A 16,489-nucleotide genomic window follows, 5' to 3' on the forward strand; every position below is an offset into this window, starting at 1 on the left:
CAGTGGTGGGAGGAGCCTGTGTGCTGTTAGCTGCTAAACTCAGTGCCTGTTTAAATCTGAATTTCACTCTGTTTACCTCCCGCACGTGCACACGGCGACCCGCTCTGTCCGCGCGGCTCCGCTCCGGAACAATGGTCGTTCTGTCGAACAGCAACGAAGAGCAGGATTACATGTGAGTCTACATGACGAGTCATAACACGGTAGCACTCTAGTTAGCATTAGCATGGGCTTTAAATAGCTCGCGAGCTTTAAAGTCAGGGGCTGTGGGGGGCTACACCAGCTGTAACCCTGTCTGGTGAATTTCCAATAAATAAAAAAACTCCATAAACTCATATTTGCTAGTTCAGGTTGATGCTAATATTCAGATTGAAGGTTCAAGTCGGGTTGAAATCCCTCGTCCCTGTGTTAGCATTGCAGTTGGTGTGTAGCTAACTGGCTCGGTGTCTTGTGGTTTGCATTGAAATCAGTGAAATCGGTGTTTCTACTATTAAATCCTGGATCCAGGGTGTTTCCCACAACATGTCACATTCATATCTACTGTGAGTTTAAAACCTCCATCCGTCTGTCACGAACATGTCAGAGTGGAACTGTGGGTTTTATTGTTATTGTTGTGGGGAAACGTGAATAATCCAGGCAGAGGTAATTGCTCACTGCAGTGGTGTTTATAACCTGCAGCATGAACATGTCCCTGCAGCTGAAGATGAGGAGAAAGTCCTCTCACACGACACTGACCTACATCTGGAGCTGCTGCAGGATGCTGCTATGATCCATGCAGACACTGCAGAGTCTCCTGGTGACACTGGAACAACACATATGTCCACCTCAGCCACAGGGGTTGAGATTTCAGGGTTACACTCAAATATCAGGATGGACATCCAGGAGGCTTGGATTTGATTCAGCTCAAAAGGGAACATAATGTTGATCCCTATTTGTAAGCATCAGGCATATTAAGGGGACTGACATCTATGAGTGTTTGCAATTTGGTGCATATCCAAACGTACACCTGTAGTTAATTGAGATGTGGTTTCATCTGGGGCCTTTGCAGAGGTACTTAACTGAGTGCCATTCTAGTTGCTGAGTTGGTTTGTTTGATTGTAAGCAAAGTTACACTAAACTTTAACTTTATTTAACATTAAGATGTATGGCATTTTCACATTCTCAAAAAGTCCAGTGATTAATTTGTGGATCTTGATGAAAAGAAACAAGCATGTTTAGTGGACTGAATATCTGAGTGTGAGAAATTTGATGCAGCTGTTTTCCCTTGGTGGAGATTTGCAATCTACTGAATGCTGTTCTAGTTAAGGTCAGTTTTTGAAGTTAACAAATATGTAAAGGTCGCCCGGTTCACAGAGAAGAGCTGACAACAACATTCCATTCACCAGGACCTGTCATGAGCCTCAAGGAAAGAAAGATAGGTTTTCATTTAGACTCTTGAAACTTGAGGAGTTTAACCATGACACCAAATCTGCTTTTTAGCCTTTTAGTATTACAGCAGATAAACATCCATCTCTCTCAGACCAGCACACAGAGACGAATGCATGCTTTTTATATCCAGTAGTCTAGATTAATAATGTCATCCTATCTAAACCAAACAGTTATAAATATGTTTTTATTGATTACGCGCTCTGCTGCTTGAATGCTGATAAGGTAGAGAACAAGCTACACCAGTCCCTACAGTGGTTGCCTATCAGTTAAAGATAAGTTATACTGGTCATGGTCTGGCATTGGCCCTCTTGGCTACATGACATAGAATCAAGGGAGTCCCATGACCTCACAATATGCTGAACCTATTCCCAACAAGCTTTGGATAATATTCTCCTAATAGTCTCTGCTACAGTATTTGAACTCTCACTCAAATCACCCTGTGAGCCTGTTTATGTGACATACAGGTGAATGATTTCTGGAAATAGAAATAAAACATCACTGACTTAAAACAATCTGAAGAAGGTTTTCAGCTACAGCTACAGCTACATCCCTTCAGGATATAATTGTGTGATTAAATTGACATCCTGTTCTCTGTCTCCTCAGCCTGATAGAGGAGCGTAAATGCTCCTCTCTGCCAAGCTCTCCCGCCAAGAGAGTGTCTCCCAGCAAAAAGAAACATTTTTTTATCAACCAAGCCATCCGCAACTCGGATCTCACTCCTCGAGCCAAAGGGAAGAAGAGCCTCCGCCGCCTGGAGAACAGTGAGTTCCCTTTTAAATTTCATCAGATTAGAAGATGCTGCAGAAAGAACTACGCCAGAAGATCTGTTCAGTGTCACATAGCTGAATTATTCACCTGCAATAAAATGTGTGAAAAGAGCCTTTACACTGAGTTCTCTGTTGGTTTTTATCTGGCAAATTAACACTTTGAATATGTAAAGCTGTCAGTGAAATCATAGACATCATTAATCTCTATTTGCCTCTTCTCCCCTTCTCTGGAAACCAGCACGCTTTCTTGCAAATCTTCTTGAGAAGGATGATTGCTCCACAGATGATCTGGAGGTTTGCAGTAACCCGGCCATCCCCTCCATCTTCACCGAGGCCTGCACCAACAGAAACTATGTAGAGGTAAACTAGTCCCCACCTGCTCATCTTACAGGTAAACTAAGCATTTATTTAGGGAGTGTACACGGTAACATGTAAAAGGTTTAAAATGTTGTCACTGACTATTTCTTGGAGGCTTTATGTGCCAATGTAAACTCAATTCTGCTGGAACTCAAAAAATAACACTAGAAAAGATTAGTTCTTTCACTTTTATCCAGCACTGCTCTGTTGTGAGGCCTGATTCTGTACTGAGTAGTTTGACTTCCTGGTATTGTTTTCTAGCCATGGAGCGACTTCATGAACTGCTCCGGTGAGGAGCAGGAGAGGCTGCTCTCTCTGCTCGAGCAGGAGGAGGCCAAGAAGAAAAAACCCAACCCGCTCCTCAAAGACCAGAGGAATGGTGAGTGTCTCTGTCTGTGTGTGTGGCTGTCAGTCAGTTGTTGAAAGGACAGTCCCTTTGTTTGACCATCTCTCCTCTCTCCACAGTGAATCCTGCCTTCACTGCTCAGGACAACTTCCAGAGGATCGACCGCAGGTTGCGAGCCACTCTGAAGCGGAAACAGATCCCACTGGTGAGTAATGTCTTCTTCTCATTGGGTCTGTGTCGTGTACAGCAGCTTCAGACTTTATCTGAATTGTGATCCGATCTCTTGACGGCGTTCTTTCCCTCAGGTCACGATGAAGAGACGTTATCCTCTCGTTTGTTTATTAGACCAAACAAAATGTTTTCAAATGTGTTCACAAATAAGTATTTTTCATAATTTTAGATTAGAGACAATAACCAGCAGATTAATCAGAAGATTATCAAGTATAAAAATAATCGTAATATGATTGTTTTGTAGATGGAACCTCTAACGTCTCTTCCCTCTTGACACCCACTGTGTTGTTTATTCCTCTTCACAGGGAATTCTTGAAGTACTTGAGGAAGATCTCCTGAGCTTCTTCAACACTCAACCTCGCTCGGTTTACACAACCAACCTCGCCAGCAGGTAGAATTCCTTCATATACAGTATATATAAATATATGTAAATGCAAAGATTTGTCTTCCCTGATATATGTTCACCCAGATTCCTGCTGATGCATTAACCAGGCCATGATCACGAGATATAAAATCCTGCCTCAGAGTCTTATAAGCTACCTTGCAGGGGTTTGCTCTGAAAACCTCTCAAACTCATAAATGTTTGATTAAGCTTCCTGGATCATATTTCACATCTCACCAGAGCCTGAAACAGCTCCACTCCACCTCCAAAGCCTCTTGGATTATTTTAACACACCTTACTCTCCCCCTCAGCTCCTCAACAAAAACACATTTTCCCCACCTGGAGTCATATTACATTACACAAAACCTTTATTGCAGCAAACAAAAACAGGATGTGAGAGAAAACAGGCAAACATACGGTGTATTTATGGATCTGTATGGTGATCTCTCTGTTTGTGTTTGTGAATCAGCTTTGAGAGGCTGCTGCTTCACGCTGTCTGCCAGTACATGGACCTCGTCTCTGCAAGTGAGTGGAAACACAAACCAACACACATGTATACTACAATACGACAGAGAACCCTATCTCAACATCAGGCAACACTTCTCTAGTCTGTTTTTGCTTCTTTTGTTCATTGACATAAATTGTAAATAACAGTTTACAGGTAATTATGCATTGATGAAGCTACTAGCAGAAAACATCAGTTAACTGTCCAGTAAAGGGTTATTGACACAACTGTAGCACATAAACGTTTGTATACAAAGGACTTTTCACATGCTAATTTATCTTTGGTTTACATTAACTCTTCCGTTTCAGCCTGTTTGTGTTTTGAGTCACCTGAAGGAGAATAAAGTCTGTTTGCTGTTTGTCGGACCCTCAGGCACTGACCACAACGGATCGCGTCAGACTGAAGTGGTTAACAAACAAGACGAGTTTCTGCCTCCCGCACTTCTGCTGTCTGCCTACCTGGAGCAGATGAGCTGAGACCAGGGCCGCGCCCGGTCTCCCCTGCAGGGCTCTGCTGCAGGCGGGAGATGTAGATGAGCTGCACAATGTGTAAAGTCCACAAACAGAGCTGAACGATACCTGCTTCCTTCTGGATGGTCTGGTAACTTCTTTCAATTAATTTGATTGACAAACCGATCCATAGTTCATTGAAACCTGCATATATATATATATATATATATATATATATATATATATATATATATATATATATATATATATATATATATATATATATCCTAAGACTATATCCATAGACTGTGTATAAAGACGGACGATGCTTCTCCGCCTTCTCGCACAAACGTATTGGAAGTCATTTCAGTCTGTGCAGTAGTGATCTGGGGCAGCGAGCTCCCACCGATACACCGATATCACCAATCAGTCTCAACTGTCAATCATGAGGTTAACTCATTAAAACAAAATCCTCTTTTACAAAATGTATTTGACGTTTACTTTTTAGTCTGGTCAATGTCCCATCTGCTAACATGGATGAGGCAGGGGTTGATAAGGTGGCGAGCAGTCATGTCGTCCATATTTATATACAGTCTATGATCCTAAAAGTTTTGTTTTCTGGTGTAATTCATTGCATCATTTATTTATTTTCTTTAAGAACAAATTAACTACTGGTCTCACAAAACACAAGAACGAAAACAAAATGTAGGAAAACATGCTCGCGGCGCATGAATACCAAAGGAAGTGACAGAAAGGAAAAAGTCTGTGACTCTGGCACAGAATAAAACGACAGTCATGTTTTCAGAGCGTAAGCTTGACGTTGAGCTGATGACGTGCCTCTTCTCTCAGATCCAGTTCTTTCTGTTTACATGGCGCGGTGCTACGATTCACAGTGTTGATACTCATATCAGTCTGATACAACTTGAGACAAAGTGGGACTCGCATTAAAGTCCCGCCTTCACAAGAAGAGTGTCATTTACTTCATTTTCCATCAGTTTAAGCTAAGTTCCTAAAACATATCATGTTATATGAATTTAAATAACAACAGTACACAAGGTAAACGTTACTTTTTCTATAGGTTTCATTGGTTAGAACTGTCTTGTGAGCTCATATTTAATATTTATTGCAATTATGAACAATTTCTTAATCGCAAATAACGGCTTAAAAACAAATTAATTGAAAGTTTACTCTGAACCCATTTCTATGTGTGAAGTCTCTGTTGAGGCTGTTGGACGCTGCAGGGCCCGTAATGTCTGACGCTGTGTAAAGGTGCTCAGCCGGAGGAAGTGCTCTGCGGCATCACTGGATTAGCCTGTCGGATTTGTGTAAGTAGTGAAATAAGAAGCATGAATATTTATCGTCTCTATATGCACAGAGTCGACACTCATCATCGTACGTAAATAAATGTCTGTCATCAAGAGTGTAAAATAACAGACTCTCATAATCTTGGTATGTAAACTGATTCGTTTTCATAATCATCTCTGTTTGCTCTTTGGGTTCGATTTCTTCGGGATGTGCTTCTGGGGGGAGTTTTTTCTTTTCTATTTATCTTTCTCTGATAGCTTTGTCTACCCTGGTCCACACCGCTATGTTTTACGGTTGTCATCTGAGGGGTGTACTCACTTTTCTTTCAACCAAAGGGTCAATATTGAAACAGCCAAGCACAGAATGCATAATAAGTGTAACATAAAACAAAATCTCTTTTAGTTTTTTGCCCATTTAAAATTAAATTAGGCCGGCAGCACTGTGGACGAACACAGTGTAGAGACAGGCAGACGGCTGCAGCTGCAAAGCCATAGGATGGAGCATATGGGCCACTTGAAGAGGAAAATGATTCTGAGATTTGAGAATAAGCTCTTAATTTACAAGAAAATAGTCATACTGATATGAGAATGAAGTTGTAATTTTACACACATTATCATAGGAATCAGGACTTTGAAAAGTTTATCTAAGAAACTGTGTCTGTTCCAAAGAAAGAACAACACAGACTTGGAGGAAATTGTCTCTTTTGTGGAGGAGGAAATGTTTGATGGTTTCTCAAGAACTAATGAGATTGATTATCAAGATTTGGATCCAGAAAGAGCAAAACTACGGTGAGCAATGGTTCTGGAAATCCTAAATGTTTTCTCCTCATTCTTGTAAGTTAGGATATTAAATTGCAACTCTTTTCTCAAGGTGTCTGTTATTTCTTCTTCAATATGGCCCTAATACTCCATCATATAGTAAAGATGAGGAACTGTACTTTTAGATTTACTGATGGACTTTTACAACACGCACAATGTTTACTCAGTTTACACATAAACACACAGCTTCCCTCTAATATGAGCTGATAATGGAGTGTGAGGATATACTGTCTGTACCCACTTTAGTAGGTATGTGCCTATGATATGAATTCGACTGAGATAACTAGATTTATGATGTTTTGATGGCAAAGACCTGCAGATTTTTGACTCTCCTATACGAGTCATCTCTGTCTGAACATCTACTTCACCAGAGAAGCACTTCTGCCTTATGTACACATGTTTCCATCTGTGTATATAGATATTTATACATTTATACTTGACTGGATGTAGGAAAGAGGTATCCGGGTTATTTAAATAAGAATATCTGATCCCAGATTACTTTTCATGCTGCTGCCGGCAGTGTAAGAAAACTTGACTTATTGGTGCATTTTGTCAACAACCAAAGTTTGTGTGTTTGTTCTCAACTTCTCAGGCTTTGAATGTCTCACTCTGAATGTCATGTAGTGATTTCACATGGTGTCATTTTTCTGTGTACTGTAAACTTGCCAAAATGAACTTATCTAGATCATGTTCATCCCAGAACCCCGGGGTGCTGCCAACTTTTTAAATAGTTGTAGACGTAGTACTGCTGTAAATAATGAACTCACGTAATTGACTTGTGCCAACATAAAAAAACAAAAGCTTTCTACACTCAACTGTAACTCTGTGTGTATATAATGATGTGTGCAGTAGTATCTTCACTATTTATAGGTATCACAACTTCTATTAAAGGATTCCAGATCTTCTTTTCTCTCATTTCACTGTGTACGTTTTACTTCATATACATTCATATATATAACTTCATACATATGAATAAATACCAGGAAGAAGCTCACAGATCTACTTCTTGACTTAAAGTACTATTACCTCACTACATAAATATAACAGTCATACAAGTCTTGCATTGAAGTGCACACATATTATATAAAAGTACATTGTGTTTTCCTGTTGGTCACCTTCATGTGAAGTGTAAAGTCTAGCAACCCCTTTAAAGTATAAGAATGAATAGATAATGTATTTTTCAAAATATCACAAAATCCAGTAAAAAGGATCAAATCCCCATTAAGGCTCAGCCTCACATCCACTGGTTCCTACCAAAGATGTATTTCACAAAGTCAAAAATATATGTTTACATTAAAAAAATGTCCTGTTGTTTCTAAACAAAGTTTGTGCCACCTCTCACCAGTAGATGGTGCACCTGTGCCAAGAAATGCAGGTCAAGGGTTCCAACAAGGTTCAGAATTTATCTCAGAGCCAATATGATAATCTTACAAAAACGTGTATCAGCTATTTGTAAGTGTAGTTTGTTTTATCAGTTTTTCAAAGAAGCAGCTTTAAAAGATGGTTTATTTCATGTGGTAGAGATAAGATAATGTAAAAACCCAGTTATTCAGGTGTGATGCAAATTTCTGATGCACTTCTTCAGCCGTTTAAGAAGAACGAGAATCAGCTGTTTGATTGATAGTCAAACAGTCATCGGACTTCAATAGTGGTCGAATCATCATTTTTACAAAACGTGGAGGAGAACCAAAAAAATTGACATTATTATAAAACAAACTGAAACCGCATAGAAAAAGAGAAGTGGCAGTAATAAGATCAACTATAGTTCACATGAATCTCCCAACGGCAGAGAACTCGTAGCGTCTGACGAAGGCTGCTGATTGGTGTTTAACTGAATGTGACCTTGGGTCTTTCTTGTATTCACAGGAATTTGGCTCCTTAATGAAATATACACTGAAACATTCGCCTGCATTTATTCAAAATGATCATGATGTCATGCACCAGAGACAAGTCGGATAACTCAAAAATACACATATTTTATCAAACATATGCTACATATGCAACATAAATGAATGAATGTATAAATATGGACAGACAGTAAAAGTCATAAATATAATAAGTTAGTGTTAAATATGCAGACATTTTAAATCACACTATTGATATGCTACTGGAGACTCTTGTTCAGGTCAGTTTTTAAATGTTTTGACTCAATGTCAGGTTATATGTATTGATTTTAATCTGAAAAAGTCAGTAGGATTATTTCTCAAGTTGAAACGTATCTGTTTTGCACGTTGTCCTGCTATCGTAGACAGTTCTTGTCTTGTTTTTTGATGCATCATGTCCTGTGTGGGACCACACCCTGCAGCAGGAGACTCGCTCCAGCTCAAGCACATCGGCCCTCTTTAATTATTTTGGTATCACGTGTGAAATTATAGTTTTCCCTCCCCACAGAGACCCGTTTGAATTTATTCTCATCTGTCACTGCGTCAGGGCCATGAACGCGCTTCTCTCTGGGATCCTGTTACACATGATGAGGCAGAGGGGGGATCGTTTACTCTTTTAAATATCTTCCAGCTCTTTATTTTAGTAAACAGCTGTAGCCACTCAGCACTCTTTGTATTTGAGGAACATGTAACGTGGCAGGTGACTGTTGGAGGGTGTCAATTATGAAATGAGGGCAGAGAGAAGTTTATGTAACTGTGGCTGAACAAATGTTTTTCTTTTTTTCTCTTAAAACGCACAGTTTTTTTACCGCAGGGTTGGTCTATGTGTGAATGCACTAGTCCTTTATTTACTTTGATAAATTATATAGTTTTTGTTTGTGTAGAATTATACTTCCTTGTTGTTTATCTACTGATTCTCACGGTATATGATAGTTTTTTATATTCCTGGCACCCAGAGACCAATAAGCACTTTAGATCTGAAATGATGAGATGAATAATCAATTAGTTGATTGACAGAAAATTATATTGCAGCAAGTCAGTGATTGATTGTAAAACCATTGTAAAAAGAAATAAACAAATTGACCCCAAAATCTATGGAACCATTTTTCTCCCTCTGGTGTGCAACTTGTCTATGATAAAAACAAAATATTTGTTTACCTTTGGTCAGAGAAAGACTTTTTATTTTTTTACATTCTATAGATTTGCACAGTTGTTTATAAAGAAAATTACTTTGAGATATATTGATAATTAAAACATTTCCGTAGCATTACACTACTCCTATGATTTAATTCAAACTTGCCCCATGATTTATTGTGGGTGAATCTCGTCACACAGACACAATGGAACAATTCAAGGAAACACAATTTGTGACAAACTCAAAACCAGATTTTGACCCAGGATCCCTCTGCAAGAGAAAGGACATTAAAACAATTTAATGATCCAGACCTAAATAAAGTCAAGGACATATCTGGAGTTTTGGGGGTTAAACACTGGTCTGTATTACATTCTGTGTCAAATTCAAACAGCACCGACAGTTTTAGATCCGTGAGCTGATCTTGTTGTTATATTAATAAAAAATGTACTTCTCTCTATCTTACTTCTTCTTTTAGTTTTCAGGGCTCCTGTTAACTCTGAGTAAAAAGTTGGTCTAAGTCAATTTTAGTAAGTTTCCCCTAAAATAAACCACCAGAAGTCATTATTTTGACATAACTAAATTAGACATAATAAAATGAGTCAGTAATAATTGTTTGAAATCAAATAAGATTAGTTTATTTTATGCAGTTTTCACAACAAACACTATTAACAAAATATATGTTCTTTATAATGCAAACCTTATGGTGAAAATATGAACCTCCTTGTGTTTTCTTTTTTCAGGATTTTACTAACTGAAATTTCTATGTGTCCTGGTTTTGAGGAAGCTGCATAAAGATGCCCCGACCTTCTAAAATATGTCAGTGGCCCCTTAAGGTCCTAGTCTGGTCAACAGACAAAACAAAACATTATTTAAAAAGAAATATTTATAGATCAGCATATTTTGTTTCTTAATGCTCCGTATTGTCCCAAAAATTTAGAAATGCCCCGTGGGAACTTCTTTTGTTTTAGTAAACACTAATTTGCTTGATTATCATAAACAATTAATCAACAAGATAGTTTCAGCTCTAATTATGTTCATATGTTTCTTTATTAACCCCTTAATAAACGTGTGAACACTAAATTACTCTCTACACCACAGTATAGTTCGACTCCAGAAAACATTGCATGGATAGAGGGACTAATAAATTCCTTGGAATAATATTCCCATGAAACTCTGGATGTGAATGCAGCCCGTTAAGAGAGTGAAACTGAAGAGCCGGCTTCTACAATCCTCCTCAGTTTCTTTCAGAATAGTTATCTTCAAAGTAAAAGAACAATGTTCATTTCATTGCTGTAAACCTTTGTACTGAGTGGAATTACTTTGGTCTGACGATTGCTGTGTTCAATGCTTAGCAGACCTCTGAAATAGCTGATATTTTATGTAAAACATTTACTACAAATTCTTTATTTCAGAATCTCCAGGAAGAACGAACACAAAGTTTTCTATCTCCACTCGGCACCATTGACACAGCATACTACAACTGATGCTATCTTAACTGCTATTTACTACATCCTGTGGATGTACATTACATTACTTTCCGTGAAGTATTTTTCCACTCTCAATCCATTGTTGCACTATTCCAGTTTTCACTACTCTCATCCTATCCACAGTGTGCCTTTTGACTGCATACTATCTTGTACTATGTACTATGTTTTGAGTATTTAATAGGTTGCGTACTTACATATTCGGACAATTTATACGTTTACCCTGGGGATTACAGAGAAACTTCATTTCACAGAGTCTATGTCGTGTATACAGCAGAATTGACAATAAAGTTGACGTTGAGTAGACTGCATGTTAAGGACAGGCACTGCACTACATTGACAATGAAATATGTATTGCAGATAAACCAGGTAGGATAAACACCATTTGTTCTATATTCAATCTGTACCATAGACTGGCACGTTAAAGACATTCACTGCACTATGAAAAACATTGACTATACTCGATCCCAGGTCCTTTTTACAGTTTGGTAGAGAAACCAGCCACCAGCCTTGTTTTTTAAGTGAATTAAATCCAAATAAACGATGCAAATAAAGCCTCTTCTCTGCCCCCATTGGCTGCTACTGCTCCTCTTGCATGTGGTGGAGGAGGAGGAGAGGAGGTGGTGGGGTCCTGGGGGGGGGGGGGGGGGGGGCGGCCCCTGCTGATTCAGAGGTTAGGAATTTGCATCTGATCGCTGTTTGTCAACCAATGATGTGAGTGAGATGTCCACGCCTCTGCCCCCCCTCCACCCCCCTCAGTCGGAGCGGTGCGGGCTCTCAAACTGTGAAAACACAATCACACGCAAACGCCGAGTGCGTGGATATCACGCAGTCACATGAAACCCGCGTTAATCCGAGCTGATAAACACACGAGCCTCCGCCGCCTCTGCTGCTCCTCTTCTTCCTCTTCTTCCTCCTCTTCTCGCCGTGTTTTCCTCGGCGTGTGACCGGAGGCGCAGCTCGGACCCCGGGCACTGGAGGGGGCAGAAGACGGGGAATGTGTCTTCCGGTTCCAAAGAGCGTAAAAAAGCCAACGGAAGCCAACGTGGTAAGTTTTTTTACATTGACGTTTTTATGTTGCGTTGTTTACATGTGTACTACGCGCGCGTGAAGAATTTCCGCTTGTGTGTGTGTGGGGGTGTGGGGGTGTTTGTGTTTGTGTGTTTCTCATTTTTTAATGGTCACTTCCAGGACGCAGCGGTTTTTTTAATCGATACGTTATCGCATCGGCTGATCAATTGGCCATAGCTGAGGCAGCGGATGGTTACATGTCACCCGACAACGTCCGCGGAGTGTCAAGGCACTACTTCCTGCAGCGGAATCGAACGGAGGGAGCCTGTGATTTAATTCCTGTGCCTGCCTGATCTTTAGTGGGTTTTTGTTGGTTTAATCAAATTCAGCAGCAACACAAGGGAAAATAAACAGAACATGACGTGACGTTGTTTTGCGGTCAGGTGTGGAAAAAGCGACAAACTACTAAAAAAGAAAACCAAAAAAGCGAACAAGCTGTTAACTTCAAACAGCTTTTAATTGCCAACTTTCCAAATGTGCTAGCAGGAGTTAGCTAGCTTCTTCACTTAATCTGAGCTACGTCAGTGACGTCCCAGTTCAGTGTAGAAGAAGAAGAAGAAATCAGCGGTGAGAAAGGTACAGTCAAAACAGCCTGTTAAACTTAATTCAACTTTTTTTTTTTTAAATGGCCCCTCCTGTACAGTTTGGTTGCATGACGTCAGCACATCCCATTGACAAGTTGAATATAAAGTGAGCGCACTTGACAGCTTCTACGACTGCTCTGTCAAAATGTCACGCCGGGGCTCGGGTTATTGACTGCAGCTCGATTTAAGGTGGTTTATCAGTATGATTCTCACATTCGGGGTCGAAATGATAAAGAAAAAAATGCTTTAAACAAACAATCAAATGTCCATGTTCTTATTCCTGCTCGTTGTCATAGTCCCGAGAACGTTGACATGTTTTAGATCGGTGGTCAAAACAAGACATTTGAAGAAACTCAGAGAAACTGTCTCCGATATTTATCCTTCTGCTTTACGACTTATTCTAGTCCAAATGATTAACCAAGACTATAATCTGCAGGCTAACCAGTAGTGCTAATAGCAGCAGCCATATTAACCATAAACACCAGAAGCAGAGTGACAAAGATGCCACAGTTTGGGCTTATTGGTTTTGGCAGATGGGGGTTTGAGATAAAGCGTAATAAGAACTTAAATTTATATAGCTCCTTTCAAGAGACCCCAGACGAGTTACTTTGGGGCCCTCTAATAATCCCACTCTGTCACATAAAAAAAACTCTTGAATTGTTTTGTGGGAGTGAAAAACAAAGGTGGAGTAGGTGGATAAAAGAGTCTGTCAGCGGCTGAGATCAGGACAAGTCAAGTCAAAGCTTCCACAAGTCCGACGTGTACACAATGAGATTCCTTCAGTACTACAGAGGCCTGGTGGGAAAATCCTCCGTCTGCAACCGGCTGCATGTTCGTCTCAACAACGTCAGCAGACACTGAAGACAGACAGAAAGGTTTTCTATCCATAGTGGTTTAAAAAAATAAAAGAGTTCAAAAGGTCTTTGTATTGGGTGTTTTCAGGAGCCTGGTTGGTTGGAGCAAGCTGACCAAAACTTACAGCCACAACCAAAACTGACTGGCATTTGATCTGTGGTGGATGTAGTTTCTCACAAAGTATTCGGGGGTGGGGAAGAACAGGCACAGGAAGCCGGTTGTATTTTGAAGCCATGTATATAGTGCTTTGTCATAATGACCTTAAACATATACAGTGTTGTTCTGGAAATCACATGTTTAAACTGCCTGGTTTCAGTGGAGATCTTAGATGTCTCGGTGTCATGTAAATTTTGGTTTCAGGGGGTTTTCCCACACTATCAAGAAAATATTTGTGAAAGTGCAGAATATTTGATCATGTGAGAAAATGGTGAAATTGAAAGACACAACCTGGGCTCGTATGTTTCAATCTACTGTGGTACTGAACTGACAGTAACAACGTTGTGAAATGTCCTTGGCATGAAGAAATGTATTTAACATGAGGTCTCAGACAGACATCTGTGGTATGCTGTAACATCACCAATTGATGTGGAAATGTGATTTTGAAAACGTGAAGAAGAAACACGTATGACAGGATAAACGGACGTCTTTTCACTTGGACGTTCACATATAGATTTTTATGGCAAAGGAATTTGAGAAAGGGCTTTTCCCTCTGTAAGAGGATTTACCACCAGCCATTGGTGGTAAACTGGTCAGGATTCACTGCACTGGGTTTCCTAAACCAGGCATTTCAGCGAGGAACCTCTCAGCTGATAGTCGAGTTTGATAATATTTTTGACTTGGCACATTGCTCTTCTACACAAACCGTGTCTATGAAGTTGTGGTTGACTATGGGAAAGGAGGTGTGACATTTTTGTGAACGCCACCTGTGGTGTCCCTGTGTGATTATTCAGCACAGAAAACCTTCAGCGATTGTCCCAAGGCCTTGTTACAACCTGCACCCCACCAGCCTCCAGTCACATTAGAGGCTTGCCTAGAAAGTGCCACACTAATCTGATTGGACCAATCTGGCATATGGTTTCCTTTGACCAACTCCAGCTAACTGCATCAGCGCAGTGTTTCCAATGGAGTAAAGTATGGCTGCAGCGTGTGTGTGTTTACACTGTTACTGGCCCATTGTGGATTAGAAACATAAGGCCAGTGATGACGCTCAGGTCTTTAAAGGGGTCTCCATATAATGATAATAATGAGCAACACACTTTTATATAAAGATGCCTGTTTTTTCTCTTTCTTTGGATAACTGGCACTTGTGTTGTTACTTCTCATCAACGCGGCATTATGATATAGGGGTAAATCTTTACCTGCCGTTATGAAACTGATATTCTGACTTCAATAGGAAGTTGGTTATCAAGCTACAGTTGTTATGCAAAGCAGGTTTCTACATATATTAGTCTGTTAAAGCTGATGGACATGAACATCTGTCTATAGATAGCATCTTATTACAAGCCTCAGTAATTTTTGTAAACATTTCAGAGAGTCAATATTACATTACATTACATTTGGCTTTTAGGGATTTCGTTTCTTGCCCATTCAGTATCTTGCCCAGGACACTTGAGCATGCAGATAGCAAAGACTGAGGATTGAACCCCCGCCGCAGTGTTTGGGAAACAAACAAACGCTGATATGACTGTGAAGGTGTCTACCTATTACAAGCTATTATTGATGTCATAAAATCAAGTTGTTCTACTTGTGTCAACGTTGGTCAATAGAAAATGAGTAGGAAATTATTTAATAGGATCATCATAAATATCTTGTGTTTTTGACTGTTGATTAGATAAAATTGTGAATTTGAGGTAATAGTCTTTGAGATTGAAACCTTTCATATGCATTTTTGGTCTTTTGTCTGGCAATGTAAAAGCTAAATTAATAGATGATTTAAAAAAAATAATAATCAAAAGATTAGACAATATAAATGCCGCTCCCATTCCTCTGTTCTTTCTGGCCTTTCTATCCAGTGAGAAAACCTCAAGTCAGAGGTTTACCTGTGATGAATCAGTCTTATCATTGATTTGGTTAAAGCAGTTTGTCTACTTTCTGTCATGTTGTCCTGATGTTGTGTGGTTCCTAACACTGCATTTGTTGTGCCATCCTCCTCTTGACATGAAAACTGGTGCCTGTGACCATGTCTCTAAATCAAGTGTCTGTTGTGATCTGTATTGCAGCTAACTCAGCTTCACATAAAGTCCAGTGTATTAGAGAGAGAATTTAGTTTGTTTTCCAAGTGGTTAGCGACGTTTTGGGAGTTCACTGGTTAGAGTGTTTGAGTCGGTTAAATGTACATATCAAGATGTGAGGCCGGCCTTGTTATCATTCACACGTTTACAAGCTTCCTGTCATCACGTAGATGTGATCTCAGCCCAAAGGTATTTGAAGAACATTTGGAAGCAGTAGATGCATGCAAAGTGTGTGTTCGGTTTGCCCCAATGTAATGCTTGGCAGGGTGAACACCAGTCACTCCCAGTCAGCCACTGAACTGGTTAGTGGCTGTAGATTAAGACGGATAAGCAGGCACAGACAAGACAAACGAGTCAGTTTATTTTTTCAGATTCTCAACCTGTATCCTTGACAGGTTTATAAAGGTTGCTGTTATGCTGTCTATACATTCAGATCTCCCTGACAGCTTAAGGGTGTGTGCTGAGGGCCTACATTGAGTCATCCGAATGCTTCAGTAATAACCCACCTGTGAATATCAGCATGAACTGTATCACTGAATGCCACTGTCGTTCTCGCACCACACGTTTTCATGCCATTACAGAAGTGGGAAGCAGCGCGGCTTGGCTGGCTTTCAGCTGTTCCTGTGCCAAAAACTACATTTCTGGAGGGCCTGTGCAGCAC

The 16,489-nt window shown here is 39.9% G+C and overlaps 2 protein-coding genes across 2 annotated transcripts in view; both read left to right on the forward strand.

The window, feature by feature from the left end:
• On the forward strand, positions 1–4,712 carry r3hdm4 (R3H domain containing 4). The gene is made up of 8 exons (XM_053430961.1): positions 1–172; positions 2,029–2,186; positions 2,431–2,552; positions 2,811–2,928; positions 3,015–3,100; positions 3,432–3,517; positions 3,978–4,033; positions 4,386–4,712. The coding sequence occupies exons 1-8, from the start codon at positions 132–134 to the stop codon at positions 4,487–4,489; spliced, it is 771 nt and encodes a 256-aa protein (XP_053286936.1). The 5' UTR covers positions 1–131; the 3' UTR covers positions 4,490–4,712.
• Positions 4,713–11,819: 7,107 nt separating this feature from the next.
• The window catches only part of arid3a (AT rich interactive domain 3A (BRIGHT-like)), a 40,505-nt gene continuing 35,835 nt past the window's right edge, over positions 11,820–16,489 (forward strand). Inside the window, exon 1 of the mRNA XM_053429983.1 lies at positions 11,820–12,135. The gene's annotated coding sequence lies outside the window, so the exon portion shown is untranslated. The remainder of the gene's footprint in view (positions 12,136–16,489) is intronic.

The sequence above is a fragment of the Pleuronectes platessa genome, chromosome 9 (assembly GCF_947347685.1).
Source record: "Pleuronectes platessa chromosome 9, fPlePla1.1, whole genome shotgun sequence".
Lineage (NCBI taxonomy): Eukaryota > Metazoa > Chordata > Actinopteri > Pleuronectiformes > Pleuronectidae > Pleuronectes > Pleuronectes platessa.

Excerpts from the sequence above, each read along its gene's own strand:
- r3hdm4 (XM_053430961.1), top strand. The coding sequence starts at position 132 with ATGGTCGTTCTGTCGAACAGCAACGAAGAGCAGGATTACAT. Across the intron at positions 173-2,028 it reads AACGAAGAGCAGGATTACAT|CCTGATAGAGGAGCGTAAAT; the intron begins GTGAGTCTACAT and ends CTGTCTCCTCAG. Across the intron at positions 4,034-4,385 it reads CATGGACCTCGTCTCTGCAA|GCACTGACCACAACGGATCG; the intron begins GTGAGTGGAAAC and ends TCGGACCCTCAG.